The sequence below is a fragment of the Zeugodacus cucurbitae genome, chromosome 4 (assembly GCF_028554725.1).
Source record: "Zeugodacus cucurbitae isolate PBARC_wt_2022May chromosome 4, idZeuCucr1.2, whole genome shotgun sequence".
Lineage (NCBI taxonomy): Eukaryota > Metazoa > Arthropoda > Insecta > Diptera > Tephritidae > Zeugodacus > Zeugodacus cucurbitae.
The window spans coordinates 29,136,710-29,160,190 of record NC_071669.1 but is presented as its reverse complement, the minus strand read 5'-3'; the positions used below and the strand labels follow the sequence as shown (position 1 = coordinate 29,160,190).

The 23,481-nt window shown below is 34.0% G+C and overlaps 1 protein-coding gene across 5 annotated transcripts in view; it reads right to left on the bottom strand.

The window, feature by feature from the left end:
• Positions 1–23,481, bottom strand: part of LOC105218975 (E3 ubiquitin-protein ligase listerin) — a 59,546-nt gene that overhangs the window by 18,448 nt on the left and 17,617 nt on the right. For 2 of the 5 annotated variants that reach the window (XR_008471114.1, XM_054230232.1), the window contains exons 2-6: positions 12,938–13,674; positions 8,763–8,942; positions 3,809–4,769; positions 2,800–3,747; positions 216–491 (exon numbers count right to left, since the gene is read on the bottom strand). Coding sequence is in view for 4 of the 5 variants with exons in the window: in XM_054230232.1 (XP_054086207.1) it covers positions 216–491; positions 2,800–3,747; positions 3,809–4,769; positions 8,763–8,942; positions 12,938–13,674 (3,102 nt within the window). In the remaining variant the exon portion in view is untranslated. Of the gene's footprint in view, positions 1–215; positions 492–2,799; positions 3,748–3,808; positions 4,783–8,762; positions 8,943–12,937; positions 13,675–23,481 lie in introns of those variants that run through there. The other 3 variants (XM_054230233.1, XM_054230234.1, XM_054230235.1) reach the window with 3 other exon arrangements.

Sequence of the window (23,481 nt, the reverse complement as noted above, 5' to 3'; positions counted from 1 at the left end):
CTGAATAACGCACTTTTAGTAATCTTCAACATAACCTTTGAATGGGGTATGAGTGTGGTTATCATTTGGTTTTCTTGATTAGAGGTACTAATATTTTTTGGAAAAATGACGAATGACTAAATTACAGAATAAATGGGTACTTAATCATAACTAAATATCCAATAATAACTCTAAAAGTTCGTCGAAATATAAAATTATCAAAAACACATAAATACCTGCAAGAAATTAATGTAAGCTAATAAAGCGCCTTGCGCAATACAATGTTTGAACAGTTCCTCGTTAAAAACGATTGATGCATTTTCTTCGAACGGCAAATATCGGTGATGTAAAATTAAAATGTGTAGAGAACGAAAATACGAGATTTCGTTAGCTTCTATAGCATTACGAAGAAGAATGTCATGTACTTTTTCGGATAGGATAGACTCATTTTGTATCAAATATTTAAGTTGATTTTGTAGTTCTTCAATCCAAACCTTCAGAGCAGCCCCTACCTAAAAAATTACAATAATTAAATTTTAGTATTGAAAATAACACATTGTAAATACATTAAAAATTATAACACGGAGATTTCAATAATATCAGGATACATAATAAAAATATAATAATACTAGCAGACCGCTCCGGCTTCGCATGGGTTTAAACAAACATTTCAAAAGTTATAAGTTTTTACACAGTTATACACACACTCCCATACCTATGTATGTACTTTCCCGTTTCTTGCGTGGGTTCATTAAAAGAAAAAGTTAAATGAAGAAAATTCGAACATGAAATTACATTATATTTTATTTGTAAAGAGCTAAATCTTGATTACGACCTCTATTGCGATGCGAAGAGAATGACTTGCAAGACGATTTTCAGTTTCAGATTTAGATTTTTCATCACGGAGCCTTTTTGATAACCTCACCTGAAAACTATTTCCAGAAGTTTGAGATTCTAGCAATAAATATAACCTATGTTACTCGGGGTGAAATAAAAATTCACCAACAGAAATAAATAATTTTACATCTATCGCGTTGTTTCATAGTTCGTATATCCATAAGTCGGAGGCCGGATTTATATTCCTATCATTTAGAATTATTTAGGATAAATTATTATTTTCATTCTATATTATTTTTTCCCACATTACAGTTTAATAATTCTTTTCTTACATATATCCCGAATGAATTTTGAAAATAAAAATCAAGTTTTAGTCTTAGTTTTCAAAATTGTAAACAGTTTAAACATATAAGGACGGGCTAAATTCGCGAGTAACCGAACATTTGATATTGCCGCAATTTGCACGGCTCACAGTTATACAAACATGGCTCGGGTAATTCCTAGACCGATTTCACCCATTTTCACCACTAAACTACAATGTATTCAATATTTTACGTTCACTTAATTTTAGCAACATACCTCACATGTTATATATACGGAATAAACTCCTCCGAAAGGCACAGAGGCACATTACTATAAAATATTCCATCAGAAAATCTATAGAATATGGTCTTTGATATAACGTAGCTTGGTGGTGAACATGATTGAAATCAGTTCAGGAATTATCTCAGCCTTCATATACTATATATGTATATATACATATCGGCAGTGGTCGGCAAACTCATACATACAACGAATTATTTTGCGTATGTATGTATTGAGCTACTCAATTGACCGAGTGATACGTTCTACTGGTCCCTAACTTTTCCAGGTCTAGTGAATTCCTAGTAGTTAGTGGTTTCCTAACAATCGTTTTTATAGTGTATGTTAACCTCAAACATACACTTAATCGTTATTACTGGGAGAAATATTTATAAACATATTTTTATGTCAAACAAATTCGATTGCTTCCCTTCTAATTAACAACACAATTATTGATGATATTACTAAAAAGTGGAGAATTCATAGTTATGATTTAATAATGAATTGAATTGCAAAAAGTAATAATAAAGAAATAAATAAATAAAATGGAAATCAAATAATATGCGTTTGTATATAAAACCATTTTTTATTTTGTTTACATACTCATATTCGCATAACCTCCCCACTTGTCCTGCCCGAAGTGAATATAAATACAGAAATCCCCGCTTAAGTGCCAAACTTTTGAGGCACTTAAGCGGGAAAGGCACTTAAATGATTTTTCTCAAATACTCTCAAATACTTCGATCTAATATTTTTTCTTTTAGAATATTAGAATATTAGACACATTTATTTCTTATTAATAACAAAAAATCTTTATTAATAACAATAAATATGGAAAAAAACATTACAAAACTATGTATATGTTTTCCTTTTGACAATACTCAGCGCATCCAATGAAAAAATATTAAAAGGCACTTAAAAGAGGAACATTGCAAACAATTTTTTATTTGTGGCTTAAATATTACAGGCATTTAAGCGGGAAAGGCACTTAAGCGGAGGCTCTTAAGTGGGGAATTTTATATGTAAATTTAAGGAAAAAACAACGATGCCGCAAAATGTGGTAACTTAAGCGGGGATCACTGTAACACCTATAAACCTTATTCATGCAGGTTATGCAGATTATGACAAGCTTTATTATGTTAGATTTGTATTACCACCAGAGAATCCCCACTATTTACTGTGATCAAGTCTGAAGTTTATTAAGAACGATAAATTATTTCTAGGAGAGTTGCACAGCAATTTCAGTTATATTCGAACCATTGAATTATAAGGAGATTGTATCCATATTTCGAAAGTTAAAATAAAAAAACGACATGATATTTCTCGAAGTTTGCAAACAGAAAAGTCATATTAAAAAAAATAAGTTAGTATTTACAGTATCAATATACAAATAAATCTTACCTCGGGTTTGATCTTTAGAACACTTTCTGCAGCAGATGTACAAATTATACAATTGAGCAATTCATGGTATAAATTGCAATTTATTATGTCCATTTCGTTAGAATCTTGTAATCGTTTGAAGATATAAATGTTCAAAAGGGATCGCTGTAAGATGGTGACTATATTCTGAACTTCGAAACATTTATAATGCACTTCTTGTTTTGTAGACATGCCATTTACAGCTTCCATAAATAAAACGTAGTTTTTAAATTGTTCATGCAATGCGGAAACGTCCTTAGTGGTTATAAACATATTTATCAAATTGTTTTGTATTATATTTTTCATTTTAGTTGTAGTGTACTTGGTAGTAGTGCGGAATATAAATCGAATTATTAAATCTGCACATTTTGATGTTTTTACCAATGTAAGTGCGTTCATCGTTCTCAAATTTGAAATGCAATGTAAAACTGTGACTTCATTTACGATATATTCATCGCATAACATACTTTCCCAACACTTAGACAGCTGGAAAAATGTTTCTACCTTAAGTAGATTATTTTCTGAATGTAGAATCAAAAACGAGAATAGCTTCGTGAACGCCTTCGTTTTCGTTTTGTTAAAAACACTTCTGCAAGAAAATATCTTCGGCAAAACTTTGGAAATAATATTGCCGCATAATTCAACCAACTCATTATTGTTATCTTCTTCAAAAGGCGCAAAAATAATGGTTATAACCTCATCTACAGTAGTGGAACTAATAAAGAAGTTACCACTATCATTTTGTAGAAACAGCGTTTGCAACCAATTAATTTTCTCTTCGGACTTTTCAAATAATGCTTCTCTTGTAAGATCTGTTATTATTTTCCTGACATCTGGGCTGGATAACAACATATACTTACGTTTACCAATTTTCAATGGTTGCAACAGTATACGCTCTATAATCAAAATCCGCATATCTTTCGAAGACACCTAAAAATTTAACTTTAATTAATTTGTGTCAAGTTAACTAAAAAATAATTGAATGACTTACGAAGATTAATGCATTGTTGATAAAATCATATTGTTGATCACCATCCAAAAAATTTATAAATTTGAATATAATCTCGGCAATATCAACGTAAAGATTTTCAGTCGCCGTTGGTATTAAGTCAATAAATATGTTTAAAGACTTTGTAACATCGAAGTTGTTTGTAATATTTATATTAAATTTGGTATCGGAAAACATATCCATAAATAACAGCAAGTGTTTTAGGCAACTTTCGCCTTCTTTACTAGCAATTCGCTTTAAACAATGATTAACTAATTCGGAAGCAAGGTTTGTTAATTGATTCTCATTTCTAGTTTCCATTAAAACGTCTGTTTGCAATGTATCCAATTTTGTACTAAAGCCTCCCTCACCAAATTTCACTAGATTTTGGAATATATCAATAATCACTTCAGGATAATGCTCTTGGTCAGTAATTAGTGAAGTTATCAATTCAAATATCGAAATCCAGAAATCCTTTAAAAGATATGCTCGAATCTGTTGATTATGTTCACTTTCTATTTTAGTGTCAGCTAACATTTGAAGAGTGTGCTCAAAAAATAGTTTACAAATATTACTTCTATTTGCTCTAATTAACCATTTTGTAGGGTCAATTATGTTTTTATGTAGAAGTTCAATTGTATTTTGTTGTTTCTCTTCGAGCGAAATATCCAAACTATTCATCTTATTCAATACCAAATTTAAACAGTCAAAATATGAAGTGAACACAACTTTATAATCTGTTTCATTAGCATTAAAATTTTCGGAACAAAAAATATTTTTAAAATTCTCTAGAAATTTCTCCATAAAAATATACCAATCGAAATCACTAGTAGATACAAACATTAATGCGGTACAAAATGGTAGCATTTTAGGGCAGGTGTTTTCATAGTTATTAAAGAAATTATTTTGAAGCAAGTTCGTCAGTCTGGCTTCAACCGCACTATTGAAGTCCAAAAATTTATACCTGTAAAAGGAGACTATTTATTATTTAAAAGTGATTAGCATTAGTGTTCATTATTGTATGGTTATAAGGGCAATTTTTAATTGTTCAAAATAGTTGCCTTAAATAAACATTTGTTTCATCGATTTTTATACTATCGGAGTTGCTAACAGAGTATTATAGTTTTGTTCATGTAACGGTTGTTTGTAAGTCATAAAACTGAACGAGTTAGATATTGTGTTATATATATATAGACTTGAAATCCAAATGACTGTCTGTTCGTCCAACGGATAACTTGAGTAAAAATTAAGATATCTTGACGAAACTTAGTACACATGTTTCTTATTGCTATTGAAAACCTATAAAATGTCCTAACTAAGACATAAATAAAGTTTTGAAAGTAGTTTTTGGCACAGAGTATCATACTAAGGAAGGACATATTTGAATGTATTTTTTTTTTAGTGGCCATGACCTCGCCTCCCAATAGATTCGTTGTGAACATCTCACAAACCAATAAAGCTATATGAACCAAACTTTCTGCAGTCACTTCCCTTACGTACCCCATTACACAGCATGAAAATAGCTGAAATCGGATAATAACCACGCCCACCTCCCATACAAAGGTTATGTTGAAAATTACTAAAAGTGCGTTAACTCACTAACGGAAAACATTAAAAACACTAAATTCTACAGAAGAAACCATATCTCAGAAACTACTCGACCGTTTTTAATGAAATTCAGCATTTAATATTTTCTTTACACTTGACGGAATATGAGTAAAATCCGTTCACAACCACCAAACTGAAATTAAAAGAATTTATGTATCAGTCTGAATCTTACCTCTAATAAAATGATTTCCGCCCCTCTGATTAAAAGTTTTACTTGTTGAAAAATTAAATTGATCCAAAAATAATATTTCTCTATCTATAATCTATCTTCTAAATATACAAACATTTCACGTCACTTTGTTTGTCCGGGTTTTCAAAAAATGGACTTCATTTTTAAGTTAATATATTTTTCGCTTAGAATTTTAAATAATTATTAAGCACAACCGTTTACTCACCGTTGGGCTTTGTTTTATTCTTTTGTGCTGCCGTGCAATTCGGCAGTTTTTCTTTTGTTTGCTTGTTTTGCACGCGTGATTCGGGATATTTTGACGTCATGGAACAAGAAATTAAAACCCAAAAAAGCTAACGGTAAACGAATGTCCTAATCTTGTATTCTATAATTCTTGCCTATATATCATATACAGTGGTGCTCCAGTATAACGAACGCCGATATAACGAATGTTCAATATAACGAACGCTGTATTTCAATACATTGATGACTCTATATAAAATTGGATGAACTCGATATTACAAATGTATTGCGTTTGTATTTGGTTTTGGTTGTATTACAACAAAAAACAATGCAGGCAGTTAAATACCCGTTAGTTCTTTCACTGGATATTTTTTTAAATAATTCTATTTATTTTTTTATGCACGCTTCATTGCGCGAAATATCAGTTGTGAGTTCAAAGTGGTAAAGTGAGGATATCGCATAAATTATTTTAAAATGCCTTCAATTCGAAAACGGCTTTGCTTGGGTGACAAATTAAAAATAATTGACGACAATAAAAAGGGGAAAACCCTGAAAGAAATCTCTTTGAACTATGGTATTCCAAAATCGAGTGTTTGCAAAGTGATAAGAAGTGTTAAAGGTACACATGCTGGCACATTGAGACGACAATCGTTAAAGAAAGGCCAATATCATGGGATGGAAAAGGCTTTATATAAGTAGTTTGTCTCCCAGCGTGAAAAGCATGTACCTATTATCAGCAATATTTTAAAAGCCAAAGCTGTGCAAATCCATAATACAAAATATCCCAATGAAAATTTTAAGGCAAGTAATGGTGGGTTTTGTAAATTTAAAAAACGGTTTGGGATCCGAATTTTAAAAGAATCTGGCGAAAAACTGTCCTCCCAAGCTGATTTAGTGGCACCGTTCAAAGAAAAATTAAATGAAATTATCGTAAAAAATTACATAAGTCTTGATGCAGTTTTCAACGCTGATGAAACTGGACTTTACTGGAAGATGTTGCCGAATCAAACTCTAGTTCACGCTAATGAAGACAGAGCACTTAGCCGAAAGATATCCAGAGGAACGAGTTACAATTCTTGCCTGCTCAAATGCAACGGGAACAATGAAATTAAAGCCTCTTGTAATAGGAAAATCAAAAAACCCTTGTTCCTTTTAAAACAAAACACTTGCCGTGGACTATGCGCACTCAAAATCCGCGTGAATGAATATCGAAATTTTTAAAAACTGGTTTTTTAGTAAATTCGTGCTTTAGGTTTGTATATTAAAACAATTTTCACTTCAATACTCCTTAATAATACTTTTAATTATAGGTTGAAGATTTTCTTGAAAGTTGAAATCTACCAAAGCAATATTACTCCTGGATAACGCTCCTAGTCATCCAACAGAAGAAGATTTGGTGACTTCAGATGGAACAATACGGACAGTTTATATGAAACCGAATGTAACGGCTCTAATTCAACCGATGGACCAGAACGCGATTCGCCTCACCAAATTATTTTACCGAAATTCTTTACTGAGCAGTGTAGTGCAAAAAGAAAATATAAACAATAGCAATATTACTCCTGGATAACGCTCCTAGTCATCCACCAGAAGAAGATTTGGTGACTCCAGATGGAAAAATATGGACAGTGTTTATGCCACCGAATATAACGGCTCTAATTCAACCGATGGACCAGAACGCGATTCGCCTCACCAAATTATTTTACCGAAATTCTTTACTGAGCAGTGTAGTGCAAAAAGAAAATATAAACACAGCGTTAAAGAACCTCACCCTTTTCAATGCAGTTCAACTTATTGCTGCAGCTTGGGAAAAAGTTTCAGGGGTTGTTCTTTAGAAGTGTTGGAAAAACATTTTAATTAATAAAACCACACCTTCCGATGAAGATGACGAGGATAATATACTTCTAGCAGATTTGCGATTCAGAGAAGACCTTTCTGTTATGGAGAGCACAGTTTCTCTTATCCATACAATATTTCCCCAGGTACGGTTTAACTTATGCATTTGTAGAAATAATTTAAATTAATATTCAAATAAAATTTTAGACAAACTTCAACGCAGATGATTTGGGAGCATGGAACAGTGTGGACAATACTTGTAGAAGAGAACCCGAGTGCTGAAAATGAACTAGCTATAGAAAAAAAGCATACTGATGCCATCGACTGCTTTGAGAAGTGTATCAAATGGTCTGAAGAAAACAACGTGGAACAGGAAAAAATATTTTTATTGAAAAGCCTATATCAAAAGGCACAGAATCTCAAAATTTCTAGCCCACAAAAGCAAATGAGCATAACAAATTTCTTTTCAGGTGAATAATAATCATATTTTTGTTATAAAATTCAACTTTTTTTAATTTTATTGTATGCATTTTCTATTGTATATGTATTTATTTCAACCAATGCTTATGAATTCATGAATAAATAGTTATTTTTAAACATATATGTACCAATATTAATTTAGTTTTCGTTTCCGATATAACGAATATTTCAGTTTAACGAACGGTCCCAACATTATATCATTCGTTATATATACTGTATATATAAATGTATGTTATGTGTTACAAACAGTCCTTTATACTTTATGCTCAAAATTTATTTAAAATAAATTTAATTTACGCAAAAGTACGAAAACCAACAAATTTACTACTTGTAATATAGTAGCATCATTACACACATTACAAACTGATCACATATATTAGGTAATTCAAAAGATTCATTCTGTAATGAATTGTGATGTCAAATTATTCTAAGTAAATCAGTATGATAAAGTATCATAATAATCATATTTAAGTTATCATTTAATGTTTTCATATATAATGTTTCATATATATATTTTTTTAACATATTTTTTTAGTTCTAGTACCAGTGAGTGTTAAAAAGAAATTCAAATATGAACCACGTTTCTTATCTAATCTTATAAAATTATATGTTTAAACTTACCAGTCATCATAGGTTGATTGCACTAGTAGTATGCACTGCCACATACGGAGAGATAACATTCGATCGTTTTCATTAATTCCAGTAAAACATATATCAATAATATTCTTTTTCCATTCAAAAATTATAGCGCTTAGAGATGTGTTTAAAATCATATTCTGTATTGCTTTGAACCATGCTCTCCTATAAAGATATTATTACACACTTCGGTCGGTATACATAGCTTATTAAAGTAATTCATTTGTCAAAATAACAAGTAAGGAAGGGCTAAGTTCGGGTATAACCGAACATTTTATACTCTCGCAATTTATTTATTTAATTTTATTAATATAACACACAATTTGACCCACTTATTCGTCATATATATGGTATAAAGTCCATTGAAAGTTGAAACCCTAATATTATATGGAGGAAGTTAGGTGATGTTATGACCTGTATTTTAGGCATGCAGACATAAAGGGTGATTTTTTAAGAGCTTGATAACTTTTTAAAAAAAAAAAACGCATTCATCGGTTCTTTATTTGAAACGTTAGATTGGTTCATGACATTTACTTTTTGAAGATAATTTCATTTAAATGTTGACCGCGGCTGCGTCTTAGGTGGTCCATTCGGAAAGTCCAATTTTGGGCAACTTTTTCGAGCATTTCGGCCGGAATAGCCCGAATTTCTTCGGAAATGTTGTCTTCCAAAGCTGGAATAGTTGCTGGCTTATTTCTGTAGACTTTAGACTTGACGTAGCCCCACAAAAAATAGTCTAAAGGCGTTAAATCGCATGATCTTGGTGGCCAACTTACGGGTCCATTTCTTGAGATGAATTGTTCTCCGAAGTTTTCCCTCAAAATGGCCATAGAATCGCGAGCTGTGTGGCATGTAGCGCCATCTTGTTGAAACCACATGTCAACCAAGTTCAGTTCTTCCATTTTTGGCAACAAAAAGTTTGTTAGCATCGAACGATAGCGATCGCCATTCACCGTAACGTTGCGTCCAACAGCATCTTTGAAAAAATACGGTCCAATGATTCCACCAGCGTACAAACCACACCAAACAGTGCATTTTTCGGGATGCATGGGCAGTTCTTGAACGGCTTCTGGTTGCTCTTCACCCCAAATGCGGCAATTTTGCTTATTTACGTAGCCATTCAACCAGAAATGAGCCTCATCGCTGAACAAAATTTGTCGATAAACACATTTCGAACCGAACACTGATTTTGGTAATAAAATTCAATGATTTGCAAGCGTTGCTCGTTAGTAAGTCTATTCATGATGAAATGTCAAAGCATACTGAGCATCTTTCTCTTTGACACCATGTCTGAAATCCCACGTGATCTGTCAAATACTAATGCATGAAAATCCTAACCTCAAAAAAATCACCCGTTATTATTAAATGAAAGATATTCCCTATGAATTTCTTCAAAATATCTGTGAGGCTTACCTATATTTCGGGTAAAAAAAAAATAGAAGCCCTGAGGTCCTCCTGTTCGATATATGGGGGCGATGCCACCCTATAAATGTAGTATTTGTGCAAAGTTCTGTTCCGATATCTTCACTAGTGCTTACTTTATATGATGTAAAGTAAAAGGTTCAGATCGTCTTCAAAGTTCAGGTATATATGAAGTAGGCGTGGTTGTGAACCGATTTGGACTATTTTCACAACATATAATTGGGATGCAAGGGAAATAGTACAAACCGAATTTCATTGAAATTGGTTGAGTAGTTTCGGAGATATGGTTTTTGAGCCATAAGTGGGCGGAACCACGCCCATTTAAAATTTTGTATACCATTTTGAGTACAGCTCTTCTGTACCTTCTTTATAATGAAATTTAAGGTTTTCCTTACTGAATTAAAGCATTTTTAGTAGTTTTCAACATAACCTTTGTATGGGAGGTGGGCGTGGTTATAATCCTATTTCCTCCATTTTTTGACTATATAAGGAAATGCCTGAAAAAAACGACTCCTGAATTTCGTTAATTTAACGTAAGTAGTTTACGAGATATGTACAAAAACTTAGTAGGTGGCGGGCCACGCCCACTTTCCCAAAAAAATTACATCCAAGTATGCCCCTTCCTAGAACAATCCTTTGTACCAAATTTTACTTTCATAGCTTTTTTTATGGCTTAGTTATAGCCCTTTATGTATTTTTATATTTATATTTTTGGACTGTATAAGATTGTATCAAAAAGAAATGACTTTAGAAAGTTTCCTTGATATAGCTTTAGTAGTTTACGTGATATGTACAAAAAACTTAATAGTGGCAGTGCCACGACCACTTCCTAAAAAAAATTACATCCAAATATGTCCCTTCCTAACAAATTTTACTTTCATCGTTTAATTTATGGCTTAGTTATAGCTCTTTATATGTTTTCGGTTTTCGCCATTTTGTAGGCGTGGCAGTGGTCCGATTTCGCCCATCTTTGAACTTATTTTTCTTATGGTGCCAAGGAGGAAATCGGATTTTAACCACGCCCACCTCCCATACAAAGGTTATGTTGAAAACTTCTAAAAATACTTTAATTTAGTAAGGAAAACCACCAGAAACCTTAAATTTCATTATAAAGATGGTACAGAAGAGCTGCACTCAAAATGGTATACAAAATATAATCATATATCCGAAACTAATCGACCAATTTCAATGAAATTCGGTTCATAATATCTTCCTGGCTTCCCAATGACATGTTATGATACCAGAACTTTGAAGTCGATCTGAATGGTTAACTTTTCAATATATAAAGTAAGCACTAGTGACGAACTTTGTACAAATTCTGCATTTATATTGGGGCAATAATTAATTTTTTACCGAAAATATAAGTAAGTTTCTCAGATATTTTGAGGAAATTCAGAGAGAATATTTTGCGTCCAATAAAATGTCTCCCAGCTAAAGTTGAGTGAAATCTGGCCATAACTTCCTCTATCTTCCATTATACCTAATATTAGGGTTTTCAAACTTTCAATGGGCTTTATACAATATATGTGTGTACTAATATGTGAGTCAAATTGTGTGTTATATTCATTATTGTAAAAAAACAAAACAAAAATAAACTATAAATCCACCCAAAAAAGGATACGTACATTTCTAGTTTTGGTGTTTTTCTTCGCGTTTTACAGGAAAATCTAACGGTAATTTGTGTTTAAAACCATTCAATTGCTTAAGTGATGTTGCAGGATAATTTAAATTATGTTTATGTTTAACTATGTTATTTAAATTATTTAATGTCAAACGTCAAAGTGTAAAGTTTGAGACTCGGAAAATTATCTTAGGCTTGCGTTTAAAGGGGTAGCTGGTGCAAGACAGTGAGGCGTCCAAGGGCACAATAATAGTTGGATGGGATTCAAAGGCACATCACACAATCTTGGGTAGCAGACGCCAACAAAAGGGTTGAATTGGTATAACACTTAATAACCCTTGTCGAGCCAACACCGGGAATTATCAAAAAGGTGGAAATGACAAGTTCTTTCGCATAGAGCTACTTTCTGCTCTATCGCGCCATCGTCCGCGCTTAAAAATAAAATAACCCTGGCCGGTCCAAAGCCGGGGTTTATAATGTAAGAGAAATACTAAAATATTTTTCATTACCTATCATAGTATAGTGGTTCTTGTATATGGGCTATAGTTCCTCTATTTTATATATTTTGATTCATTTGGAGATATGGCAATGCTTATTTTTAGTAAGCTTACAACACTGCTGTTATTTTGTGAATTGATAAAATTATAAATTAAAATGTTTATTTAAAGCTATATTTTTTAAATAATTAATATAAAATAAATATGTAGAAATAAAGTAGTGAAGTGAGTGTATAATAAGTGCAAAATATAAAAAAAAAATCAATATACAGTGAGTAATTTTAATATTCGGTTTTTGTATTTCAAGCACTTTAAGTGCGGATAAAAAAAGTTAAAAGCAATAATTAAGTAAAATTTTTGAATGCCAAAGGGTAGTTTCATATTTTAGCTAAGAGTATATGTACATATCAATAAAATTCAATAAATTTTGTTGGAATAAAATTTTAAAATAATTAAAAATACAGTCAAAAATTCACGCAAAATTAATATTCGGTTTGATTGATAAATTAATAGAAAAGCGTTTTAAAAACCAAATGTTTTTTCTCTATCCTACCATACCAATTTTATCCCCTAAATCGTGGGGAAAAAACACAACCGAAAAGTTTAACTACCTTACATACCTTGTTAATTTATTGTCATTTCTTCCCCATTTCCAAAAGGATTTATTCTCCATAAGGGAACGTATTATAATATGTGAATTTGAAGACAGATCTGCGGGTTTCGTTTGTTCGACAAAAAATGAAAGGACTTCGAGGCTTCCGTAAACTTTATTATAACACACATAAATGTCAGTACCATTTCTGTTATCTGACGGTTCTGAAATATTATTAAAAACGTATTCTAGTATCTCTGATTGACAATGTAAACAAACTTCCTTAACACGGTTTGTTTTTGCATTGAAAATATTAAAGAAGCTGGACCGCGCAATATTAGCAGCAGGAACGTAATTATCAAATTGAGAACAAATCCAAACGGGTACTAATTCCTTTAGGTATGGGGCTATCATGCGTTTACATTTCGAAACAAGTATATTGTGCACTTCCTGTGTAAGTTCACGTATGTTGTGTATCGGATCATATGCTAATTCAATGTAGGTCTTAGTCCAGAGCGGTAAAATTGTCACAATTTCTTCGACATTCGCCTTATTTATATCATGAATAAGCTCTTCCAAAGCCTTTTTTTTAGTAGTTGGGTCTTTTTTATTAAGTTTACGAATGGCATTATGGAGGGTTGTATTAGTTGTAGCGTCAGAGAAATGCGTTATTTCGTTTGACCGATTGTTTTTCTTAGATTGTGTGGGGAATGAAATAATAGTTTGTGTCCCAAGAAGTTCAGCACTACGACTGCTGCTCGAAGGCTAAAATTATAAAAAAAAAATTTAATTTAATTCTTAAAATGTACAGAATGAAGATGAAGAAAAAATTATTAATTAATATTAACTAAGTATTTACCAATTTCACATCTATTCCTTATTCCATAATTAATATCCCTATGATGTACCTAGTATATATACGCATACAGTGAACAAAAAACACTTTTACAGAGAAAAGTTTTGACTTACTTACCTTACTTCTCTCTTAAACTAATTAATATATTGACTTGAATCTAAAAGTGAGATAAAGTGCGTTCCCATATATTCACTGGGGCACTCGCAAAAGTATACATCACGTAACAAGCCGCATTTATCGAAGAGATATGTTGCGAAAAGTTTAATATACCAAAGACTATGTCCAACGTAATAACACACTTTAGATTTCAGTAAATTTTGCTGATGAGTACAAATTTAATTTAATGGACTACTTTGCAATATTAAAAAAATAGTTTTGCTCTTTAAGTACATAAGCTTAACTTAAGGATAACGACCCGAGGCATTCCGCTTTATTGGTTACGGAATGGGTATTGTACAACAGCTGTCGCATCCTCCAGAGAGTTTAGCCCTCAATTCCACAATATATAGGCAAACATCTACTATCCTATATACATAGATATAAAGTTACCAGAGCCCAAAATTAATTGTAAAAATGAGGTTAAAATGCTCTTCCGAAGATATGGACAAATATACCTCTCGAACTTACACAAAATATATTGTATTCTATTGTTGGAAGATTGCAAGCTTTGAAAAATTTCAAAGGTGCCCAAACAAAGCCTTAATTTTTCTTAAACAACTTTGTAATCTTCATCAATGCAAACTGTACAAGTTTTTTTTTTGGCTTAACAAATTGGAGGTATTTTAATTTTTCGGAGAAAACTTTATATTTTTTAAATAAATTTTATTTACATTCAAATAACTAATAAAACGCATAGTAAACACGTCTACCTCTCAACCGATAACCGCGATGACCAAAGATCTGTCTATTATTTTTTGTTTGCAATGTTTCAAATTGTTTACTTCGATTTACCGTGATTACCTCTATTATCCGCGATGGCGGAATTTTATTTTATTAAGTACAGAAGCAACTAGGAAGTAAACGGTCTAACAAGTCTGTATAAGTATGTATCAAGCAGAGAGCACAAAGCCACGAAAATTGAGTTAGTTGGATTGAAAAGCACCACACATACAAACAAGCACCTAATGTCCTTTTTTGCCTCATATTTACAGTAGAAAACTTAATGTTAACATACTTATTTAAAAATGTATATAAACTTCTTGAATATTTTTTTTATGTAAATATGTACGTGCACCAATGTACATTTGTTAAATAATAAAAATATTAAAAAAAACTATAATCAAGATTTTTATTCGATTAACCGTGAAAAAAAAGTTAAAGAGCTTTCAACCTATACGGACGTGTTTTTGATGCGCTCCGTGATAATTATCTAAAGCAAAAAGAAAATACACAATATACAAAACAATTTATAAAGTGCATTAAGCTAAGCTTTAGTGTCAAGCAAAACAAAAAAAAACACAAAAATAAAAGTGTGCAAACAATAAACAAATAATAAATAACAAACTATAAGTGAGCAAAATAAACAATAACATGAGCGCTGCGCAGCCTCACCAACAAGGCCGTAGGCATTCTCTAAATGCCTACTTTAGCTTTGTCGAGCCTGCTAAACCAGCTCCTACCAACAAACAAGGCAAAGGCGAGAAGGATGAGTCATCACAGCGATCAACTGAGCAGCACCCGAAGCAGAGCTTAGAAACAACAAAAGCAGCAGAGAATGACAGTCAACAACGGCCAGCAACAAACATGAACGCACCGAAGCAGGTACCTGCAAGCGAGCAAAAAGCGAATAAAAGCATAACGCAAGGTGAGAATGTACAAATCAAAAAGAGTCCATCTGTACAGATTGGCATTGACCGCTACGTCAATATTAAAAGGAAATTAAGTCCTGTGAGGTCAGCGGTCAATCCTAAAAAGTTTCAAGGCGGCACGCCAACCAAGAATAAGCCTGAAATTTTAAATGGCAACAGATTTGCCTTACTAAGCAATGATTCTGATGATAATGCGAAGGGTACCACCACAGTCGCTTATGCCAAACCGCCCCCAATATATTTGCGCGAGCGTAGCTCAAATACTCTTGTTTCGAAATTAAGCGAAATTGTAGGTACAAAAAACTTTCACATAGTGCCTTTAAAAAAAGGCAACATAGATGAAACGAAAATACAGACTTACACTGAGAAAAGTTTTATGGATGTTGTAAAGTTTTTGTCAGATAAAAACAAAAATTATTATTCCTATCAGCTGAAGAGCTCAAAGGGCCTAGCTGTAGTAATTAAAGGTATAGAGTCTTCAGTAGACTCTAGTGAAATCAAAGAAGCTATTGAAGAATGTGGCTTTGAAGTTAAAACTGTCGTAAACATCTTTAATAGAAATAAAGTACCGCAACCCATGTTTAGAATTGAATTGATGCCGAATTCTAACCAGCTTAAAAAGAACGAAGTGCATCCAATATATAATTTAAAATATTTGCTGCACCGTAGAGTAACCGTAGAAGAACCACATAAAAGAAACGGACCGGTACAATGCACCAACTGCCAAGAGTATGGGCATACCAAATCATATTGCACTCTACGCAGTGTTTGTGTGGTATGTGGTGATTTACATCCCACTTCAAAATGTATCCTTAAGAAAGAGGATTTAAACAAAAAATGCAGCAATTGTGGAGGAAGTCACACTGCCAATTACAGGGGTTGTCCTGTTTATAAAGATTTGAAATCGAAGTTATCACAGGGAATTCAAGCACGACGTAACCAAATGCTACATACTCCCCATAATGAAATCATAGATATCACAGACCATATTCCTAAACCCGGTATACTTAAAAAAATTGATGTACAAGGGAGCTATGCCAACGTTGTAAAAGGCAACACTGTACAAATGCAGCTACCACAAAATCCACCAAATGGTGGTATTGAAACCATGATTATAAATCTAACGCAATGTATGACACAATTTATGTCTACTATGCAAAATATGATACAAGATTTAATAAAATCACAAAACCAAATGCTGCAAACTTTATTAAGTAAAAAATGAGCGTACTAAATATCTGTATATGGAATGCTAACGGTGTTAACCAACATAAATTAGAGATTATTAAATTTCTGTCTGAAAAAAATATAGATGTAATGCTAATATCAGAGACTCATCTGACAAACAAAAACAATTTTAAAATACCGGGATTTAGACTGTATGTTACAAATCACCCGGATGGAAAAGCACACGGTGGAACGGCAGTGTTAGTTAGAAATAGGTTAAACCACTATGCTCGGGAATCTCATGTTACAGCCCAGTTACAAGCTACAACAATATCCTTAAAAAATAGGAATTCTGATTTAAATCTAACGGCTATATACTGCCCACCTCGTTTTAAAATTACAGATAGCGAATTTAAAGACTTTTTTGGAACGCTAGGTCATAGATTTCTAGCAGGTGGAGATTATAATGCAAAACACATGTACTGGGGTTCACGTCTTATTAATCCGAAAGGACGCCAGCTGTACCAAACCATTATGAACCACAATAACATTGATATAATATCTCCTGGCAAGCCCACATACTGGCCCAGTGATCTCAACAAACTACCAGATTTAATTGATTTCGCTGTAACCAAAAATATAGATAGATCGCTTGTGACAGTTGATACATGTACAGACTTATCTTCTGACCATTCACCTGTACTAATAAAGTTGTGTGAACAACCTATATTCGTTGAGCCAAAAGGGGGTCTGACATCTCACAAAACGAACTGGTTAAAATATAAAAAATATGTGAGTAGCCACATTAATATTGATTTAAAAATAGATACAGAAAGAGATATTGATGAAAGCATACGAGAATTTAATGATGTAATATCAAATGCAGCTGTCATAGCAACACCAAACAGAAATAATAAACCAATTAGCCGAAGAAAAATCACTAATAATGAAATAGAAAAGCTTGTAAATGAAAAAAGGCGAGCTAGACGTGAATGGCAGTTAAATCGCTCCCCTTCTACTCAGCTTCAACTAAAATATGCTGTACGAAAATTAAAAACAGCGCTTAAACGTGAGGAAGAATACCACACTCACAATTATATAAAGAAACTGTGTCCAAACTCAAACAAACGAAATTCTCTTTGGAAAGCCCAAAAGTCAATGAAGCCTCCAGTCGACTCCAATTTGCCTATAAGAGGCTTGGGTGGAAACTGGGCACGAAGTGACGAGGATAAGGCAAATTGTTTTGCAAATCACCTAGAAAAGGTATTTCAACCAAATTGCCCAAAGAACAGCTTTAAGCTGCCAATCATCTCCAATAGCGCTAACGAGTCGCTTGGGTCTATTCAAACGTCATCTTCTGAAATTATTAAAATCATAAAAGAGCTGAATCCTAAAAAGTCGGACACGATAAAATTACTCCAAAAATGCTAATTGAGTTACCAAATATTGCTTTAACAGTGCTCTCCTTGCTCTTTAACGCTATTTTCAGTTTCGGGTACTACCCAATTTCATGGAAAAAGTCGCAGATAATCATGATAGAGAAACCAGGTAAAGACTTGACACAGCCGTCTTCATACAGACCAATCAGTCTTCTACCCTGTCTTTCTAAAATATTTGAAAAAGTGTTACTATCAAAGATGTCTCCTTTCCTCCATGAAAATAATGTAATACCAACGCACCAATTCGGTTTTCGTGCAAAACATAGCACAGTAGAACAAGTACATAGAATTACTAACGAAATCAGAAGGGCGTTCGAGTATAGAGAGTACTGTTCTGCTATATTTCTAGATGTGGCTCAGGCGTTCGATAAAGTGTGGCATGACGGGCTTTTATATAAGATTAAAAAAAGCTTACCTCTCGAAATGCATAAAACCTTGGAGTCTTATTTAAAAAATAGAAAGTTTACTGTCAAAGTAGGAGACTTCATATCTGAAGAACGACCAATAAGAGCTGGTGTACCTCAGGGCAGTGTTTTAGGGCCAACTCTATACATAGTATATACAGCTGACCTTCCAACAGCTAGTAATGTTTTGACATCAACTTTTGCGGATGACACAGCTTTAGTGAGCCGAAACAAATGCCCAATTATAGCATCAAGAGTATTAGAAGATCATTTGATTTTTGTCGAAGAATGGCTAACCAACTGGCGTATAAATGTAAACGAACAAAAGTGCAAGCATGTTACATTTTCCCTAAGACCAAAAACATGCCCGGCAGTTAAAATGAACAATATTTTAGTGCCCCAAGCGACTGAAGTAACATATCTTGGTATTCACTTAGATAGAAGGCTCACGTGGGGAAAACACATATCGAGCAAAATAACCTGCATGAAGATAAGAGCTGCAAATTTAAATTGGCTTCTAAACAAAAAATCAAAACTTAGCCTAGACAACAAAGTTCTGTTATATAACGCGATAATAAAACCGATTTGGATGTATGGCATTCAACTGTGGGGTACGACCTGTGCAACCAATATCGATATAATTCAGAGATTTCAATCAAAAATGCTTAGAACAATCACGTGCTCACCATGGTACATGCGTAATGAAAATATCCATAAAGATCTTGGTATTCTCATGGTAAAGAAAGAAGTGGAGAACAGCAGACACAAATATTTATCCAAACTCCGAGACCACCCAAACCCATTGGCTAACGCTTTAGTACATTCTTGCAATCAATCACGTCTAAAAAGAAGAGATATGCCAGCACACTGATGAGCAACGTTTCACCAAAACAACTCAATCACTTGGTTGAGCTTGTCTAATTTTAATTAGAATTAAGATTTAATAACTTATTGTTAGGCTCCAAAGAGCAGATTCAATAAATAAACAAATATTGAAAAAAAAAAAAAAAAAACCGTGAAAATGTATTACCCGTATCGCTTCTGGTCCCAACCATCACGGATAATTAAGTCCCGACTGTATTTAATTTTTCCTGTGGTGGTGTTAAAACGTAAATATCTCTTTATTTTTGTTATTAATAAATATAGTTAAAAAAAAACTAAAAAACAAGATTTTAAACCGCATCAAACTAAAAAATTAAAAATAATTCTTAATATATGCTGACAAAAATAATTGAGGAAACATTCGTATTTTAGGTTAAAAATTGTAAGTTGCTCAATATGAAAAAAATAGAATACAAAGCACGCTCAAATATTTTAAGGGGCCATCCATAAATTACGTCACACGAATTTAAGGACTTTTTAACACCTCCCCCCCCTCCTTGTCACAAGTTGTCACATTTTGAACTCAAGCATGCATACGCAGCGGTAAAACCACGCCACCGCCGGCAGAAAAAGCCTTGATCGGCGTGGTACAGAGCAGCCAGTCGTCTAGCACCCAGGAGCGCAGCAGAGCGGGAAACGATATTGCCCTAAATTTTGAAATGTGATGTCACCCCCCCTGCCACTTGTCACACAATGTCACTTCTGAATGATACCCTCCCCCCTTTCAAGATGTGACGTAATTTATGGATGGCCCCTAAGTACCACTAAAAAAAGTTACAACCATACATATTAAAACTAGTTTTCTATTGCAGTTGTTTTTCGGAAGTGATTAATGTAGGCCTTGTTTTGATGACCACCAAAAGTTCTTCCTATTATAAGCCTAACTCTGCAATTACAAAACTAAATTTTATTACCTGAAATCCAATGGTTTTGCATAATTTCATATTATTTTTCTTGGTGTCCTTTTATTTTTACATTTATGTTATCACACAGTTTTATTATGTGCGTCTTTGCATTTTAAATTCCCCGCTATATAAGTATTGTAACGAAAATGGCACCAGAACAAACTAGAATTGAGAATCGAAATCGATAACTTGCCAGATGTATCTAGACATCGATATTCGTAGTTGAAAGAATGTTCGAGTGGCGATGTATCGCTTACAATCGACTATATAAGGGCTGTCGGAATAGCAGCAACACACAGTTCTAATTAGAGAGTTGCCGAGTAAAGAGCAAGAAACTAGAAGTACAACTTCTTGTAAATTGTTAGAGGAATCGACAACGAAAATTGAGGAAAAGGAATATACTCCATGTTCATTAGTGGTACTGGACATGAACAAACTTTTGTCTACAATATCGTCAAAGTTGCAGGCGCAGTCATAAGAAATGAAGGAGATGAAATGAAGCAGCAATCATTGTTTGAAGACCAGGACACACGCTTAACAACTAAGTTGTCCCAAATAACAGAGGAGATATCAGCTCAAGTATCAGTACAGTTGAAAGAACAGGACGCACGTGTATCACAAATGACCTCACAAATACAGGAACTAAAAACGCAGATTTCAGAAGAGCAAGATAAAGTTAAAGCTGATGTGGAAGAGCTGAAAGAACGTCTCCGTGACCTGCAACTAAATCAACCAATGGTGTCAACAAGTTCTGTCAAAGTCAAGACCCCATCATTTGACGGCACAACTCCGTTCCAGATTTTCAATTTCCAATTTGAAAAGACTGCAGTTACAAACAAGACAAATGTTGCACATAATTGCAATATAGAATCAAATCGACCCAATTATCTAGACGGACGCAAACGAAAAGTTGAAGAAGACCAACCAACTCTGAAAAGCACCCAATCGTTAAACTAAAACGAGCCAGTCGGAAGGGGTGCGTGCTGGCTCCCTCAAGTGAATGCCCTGTAATCTCTGTCTCTCAAATAAATAGAAATACGAACAACGTTACCGTTAGTGGATGCGTGGACGGTAGAAAGCGCATTCTGACTGTGGATACGGGAGCAACACATTCCATAATTTGATCGGATCTAGTTAACAAGGAAGTAAAACCACTAGCTGGTGCAAATTTACGAATTGCAACTGGAGATGATGCTCAAGTTCTCGGGGAAGTAACGTGCGAAATTGGAATAGGAAAGACAGCCGTGTTACATAGCTTTATAGTGGCAGATATCGTCGACGAAGTCATAATTGGAGTAGTCTAGCCAGTAAAGGAATCAAAATAGACATGGAAATCAATATTATGACTTATACCAATATGGAAGTGCCTCTTATGTTTGGTTATGATAACAAATGCAACGTTAGACGAGTGTTAATAACAAAAAATCAGAAGATTCCACCAAAATCAGAAGCAATTATTTGGGCAGAAATAGATGGAGACTATGGAACGGACACGGATTGTTGAAGGCGCAAAAAACCTGTACCAACTTTACTTATAGGAAAACCCTGGCTATGACACGACAAGACAAAAGAGTTCCAGTAAGTGTCCTTAATGAGTGTAAGTCACCAGTCACTGTCTCCAAAGGAGCTATATTAGGGCAGTGTCAGGAGATTGAGGCCGTAATAAATTGCGAAACACATTTTGAAGGAAGTTCTGTGGGTAAAAACGATATTTCGAACGAGATTAACGCTTGGACCGAGGAATTAGAGGTAGACCATAAAAAGAAGGCAAAACAACTTCTTCCACCATATTTGATAAAGATGAGTCTAAACCAGGTAGAACCAAAAATGTGAAACATTTCATCAACACCGGAGATACAAGACCAATCCGCCAGGCTCCTCGCAGCGTTCCATTAGCCAAACTTGAATTTGTAAGCCAGACCATACGTGAAATGAGCGATAGCGGCATAATTGAACCATCATCGAATCCATGGAGTTCACCTGCAGTACTTGTGAAGAAGAAAGATGGCAACATGATGTTCTGTGTGGACTACTGAAAGTTGAATGATGTCACGAAGAATGACAGTTACCCATTACCTCGAATAGATGACACTCTAGACTCGCAAGTGGAGGTAAACGATGAAGACAAAGAAAAAACGGCTTTCAGCGTTGGAGATGGTCTATGGCAATTTACTGTAATGCCCTTTAGGTTATGTAACCCTCCTGCCACTTTTGAGAGACTTATGGACCAAGTGTTAAAAGGATTTCACTGGAAGACATGTTTGGTGTACCTAGACGATACCATCGTGTTGGGTAAAAGCTTTGATGAGCATCTCAAAAATTTGGAAGAAGTTTTCCAACGCATAGCTAGCGCTGGTTTAAAACTGAGCCCAAAGAAGTGTTCTCTGTTCAAGAAAGAAGTGAGCTATTTAGAACACAAAGTGAAAAGATAGACACAGTAAAGGATTGGCCCAGACCAAATTTACACGAATTGCGGAGTTTCCTTGGACTGTGTACCTATTACATTACCGACGATTCGTTCCAAATTTCGCCAACGTAGCTAGTACCCTCCATGAACTCACGAAGAAGAACAAAGCCTTTGAATGGGATGAAGAACAGTAATTGGCCTTCCAAACTCTGAAGGAGAGATTATGTACTGCGCCAGTATGTACTTGGACACGGATGCTAGTGGCTATGAAATATGAGACGTTCTATCACAAGTGATTGACGGAAATGAGAAAGTGGTCTCGTATTAGAGCCAGACGATAAGTAAGCCAGAGAAGAATTATTGCGTAACGCGAAGATTGCATTGGTGAAGTGCATCAAACATTTCCACAAGTACTTTTATGGACAGCGATTTCGAGAAAGGCAGATCACGCAGCATTAAAATGGCTTCTGCAATTCAAGAATCCAGAAGGACAGTTGGCTAGGTGGATTGAGAGACTCCAAAGTTATGACTTCTCTATAGAACATCGCAAAGGTAGTAGTCATGGGAAAGCGAAGATGGACAAAGGTTCAGAGCTCTTATAATCGTTCCGAAAGTAAGAATTCCTGATGTTTTCAAGGAGATGCATAACGGCCCAAGTGGAGGATACATGGGAATCACAAAAACCTTGGAAAAACTAAAGCAAA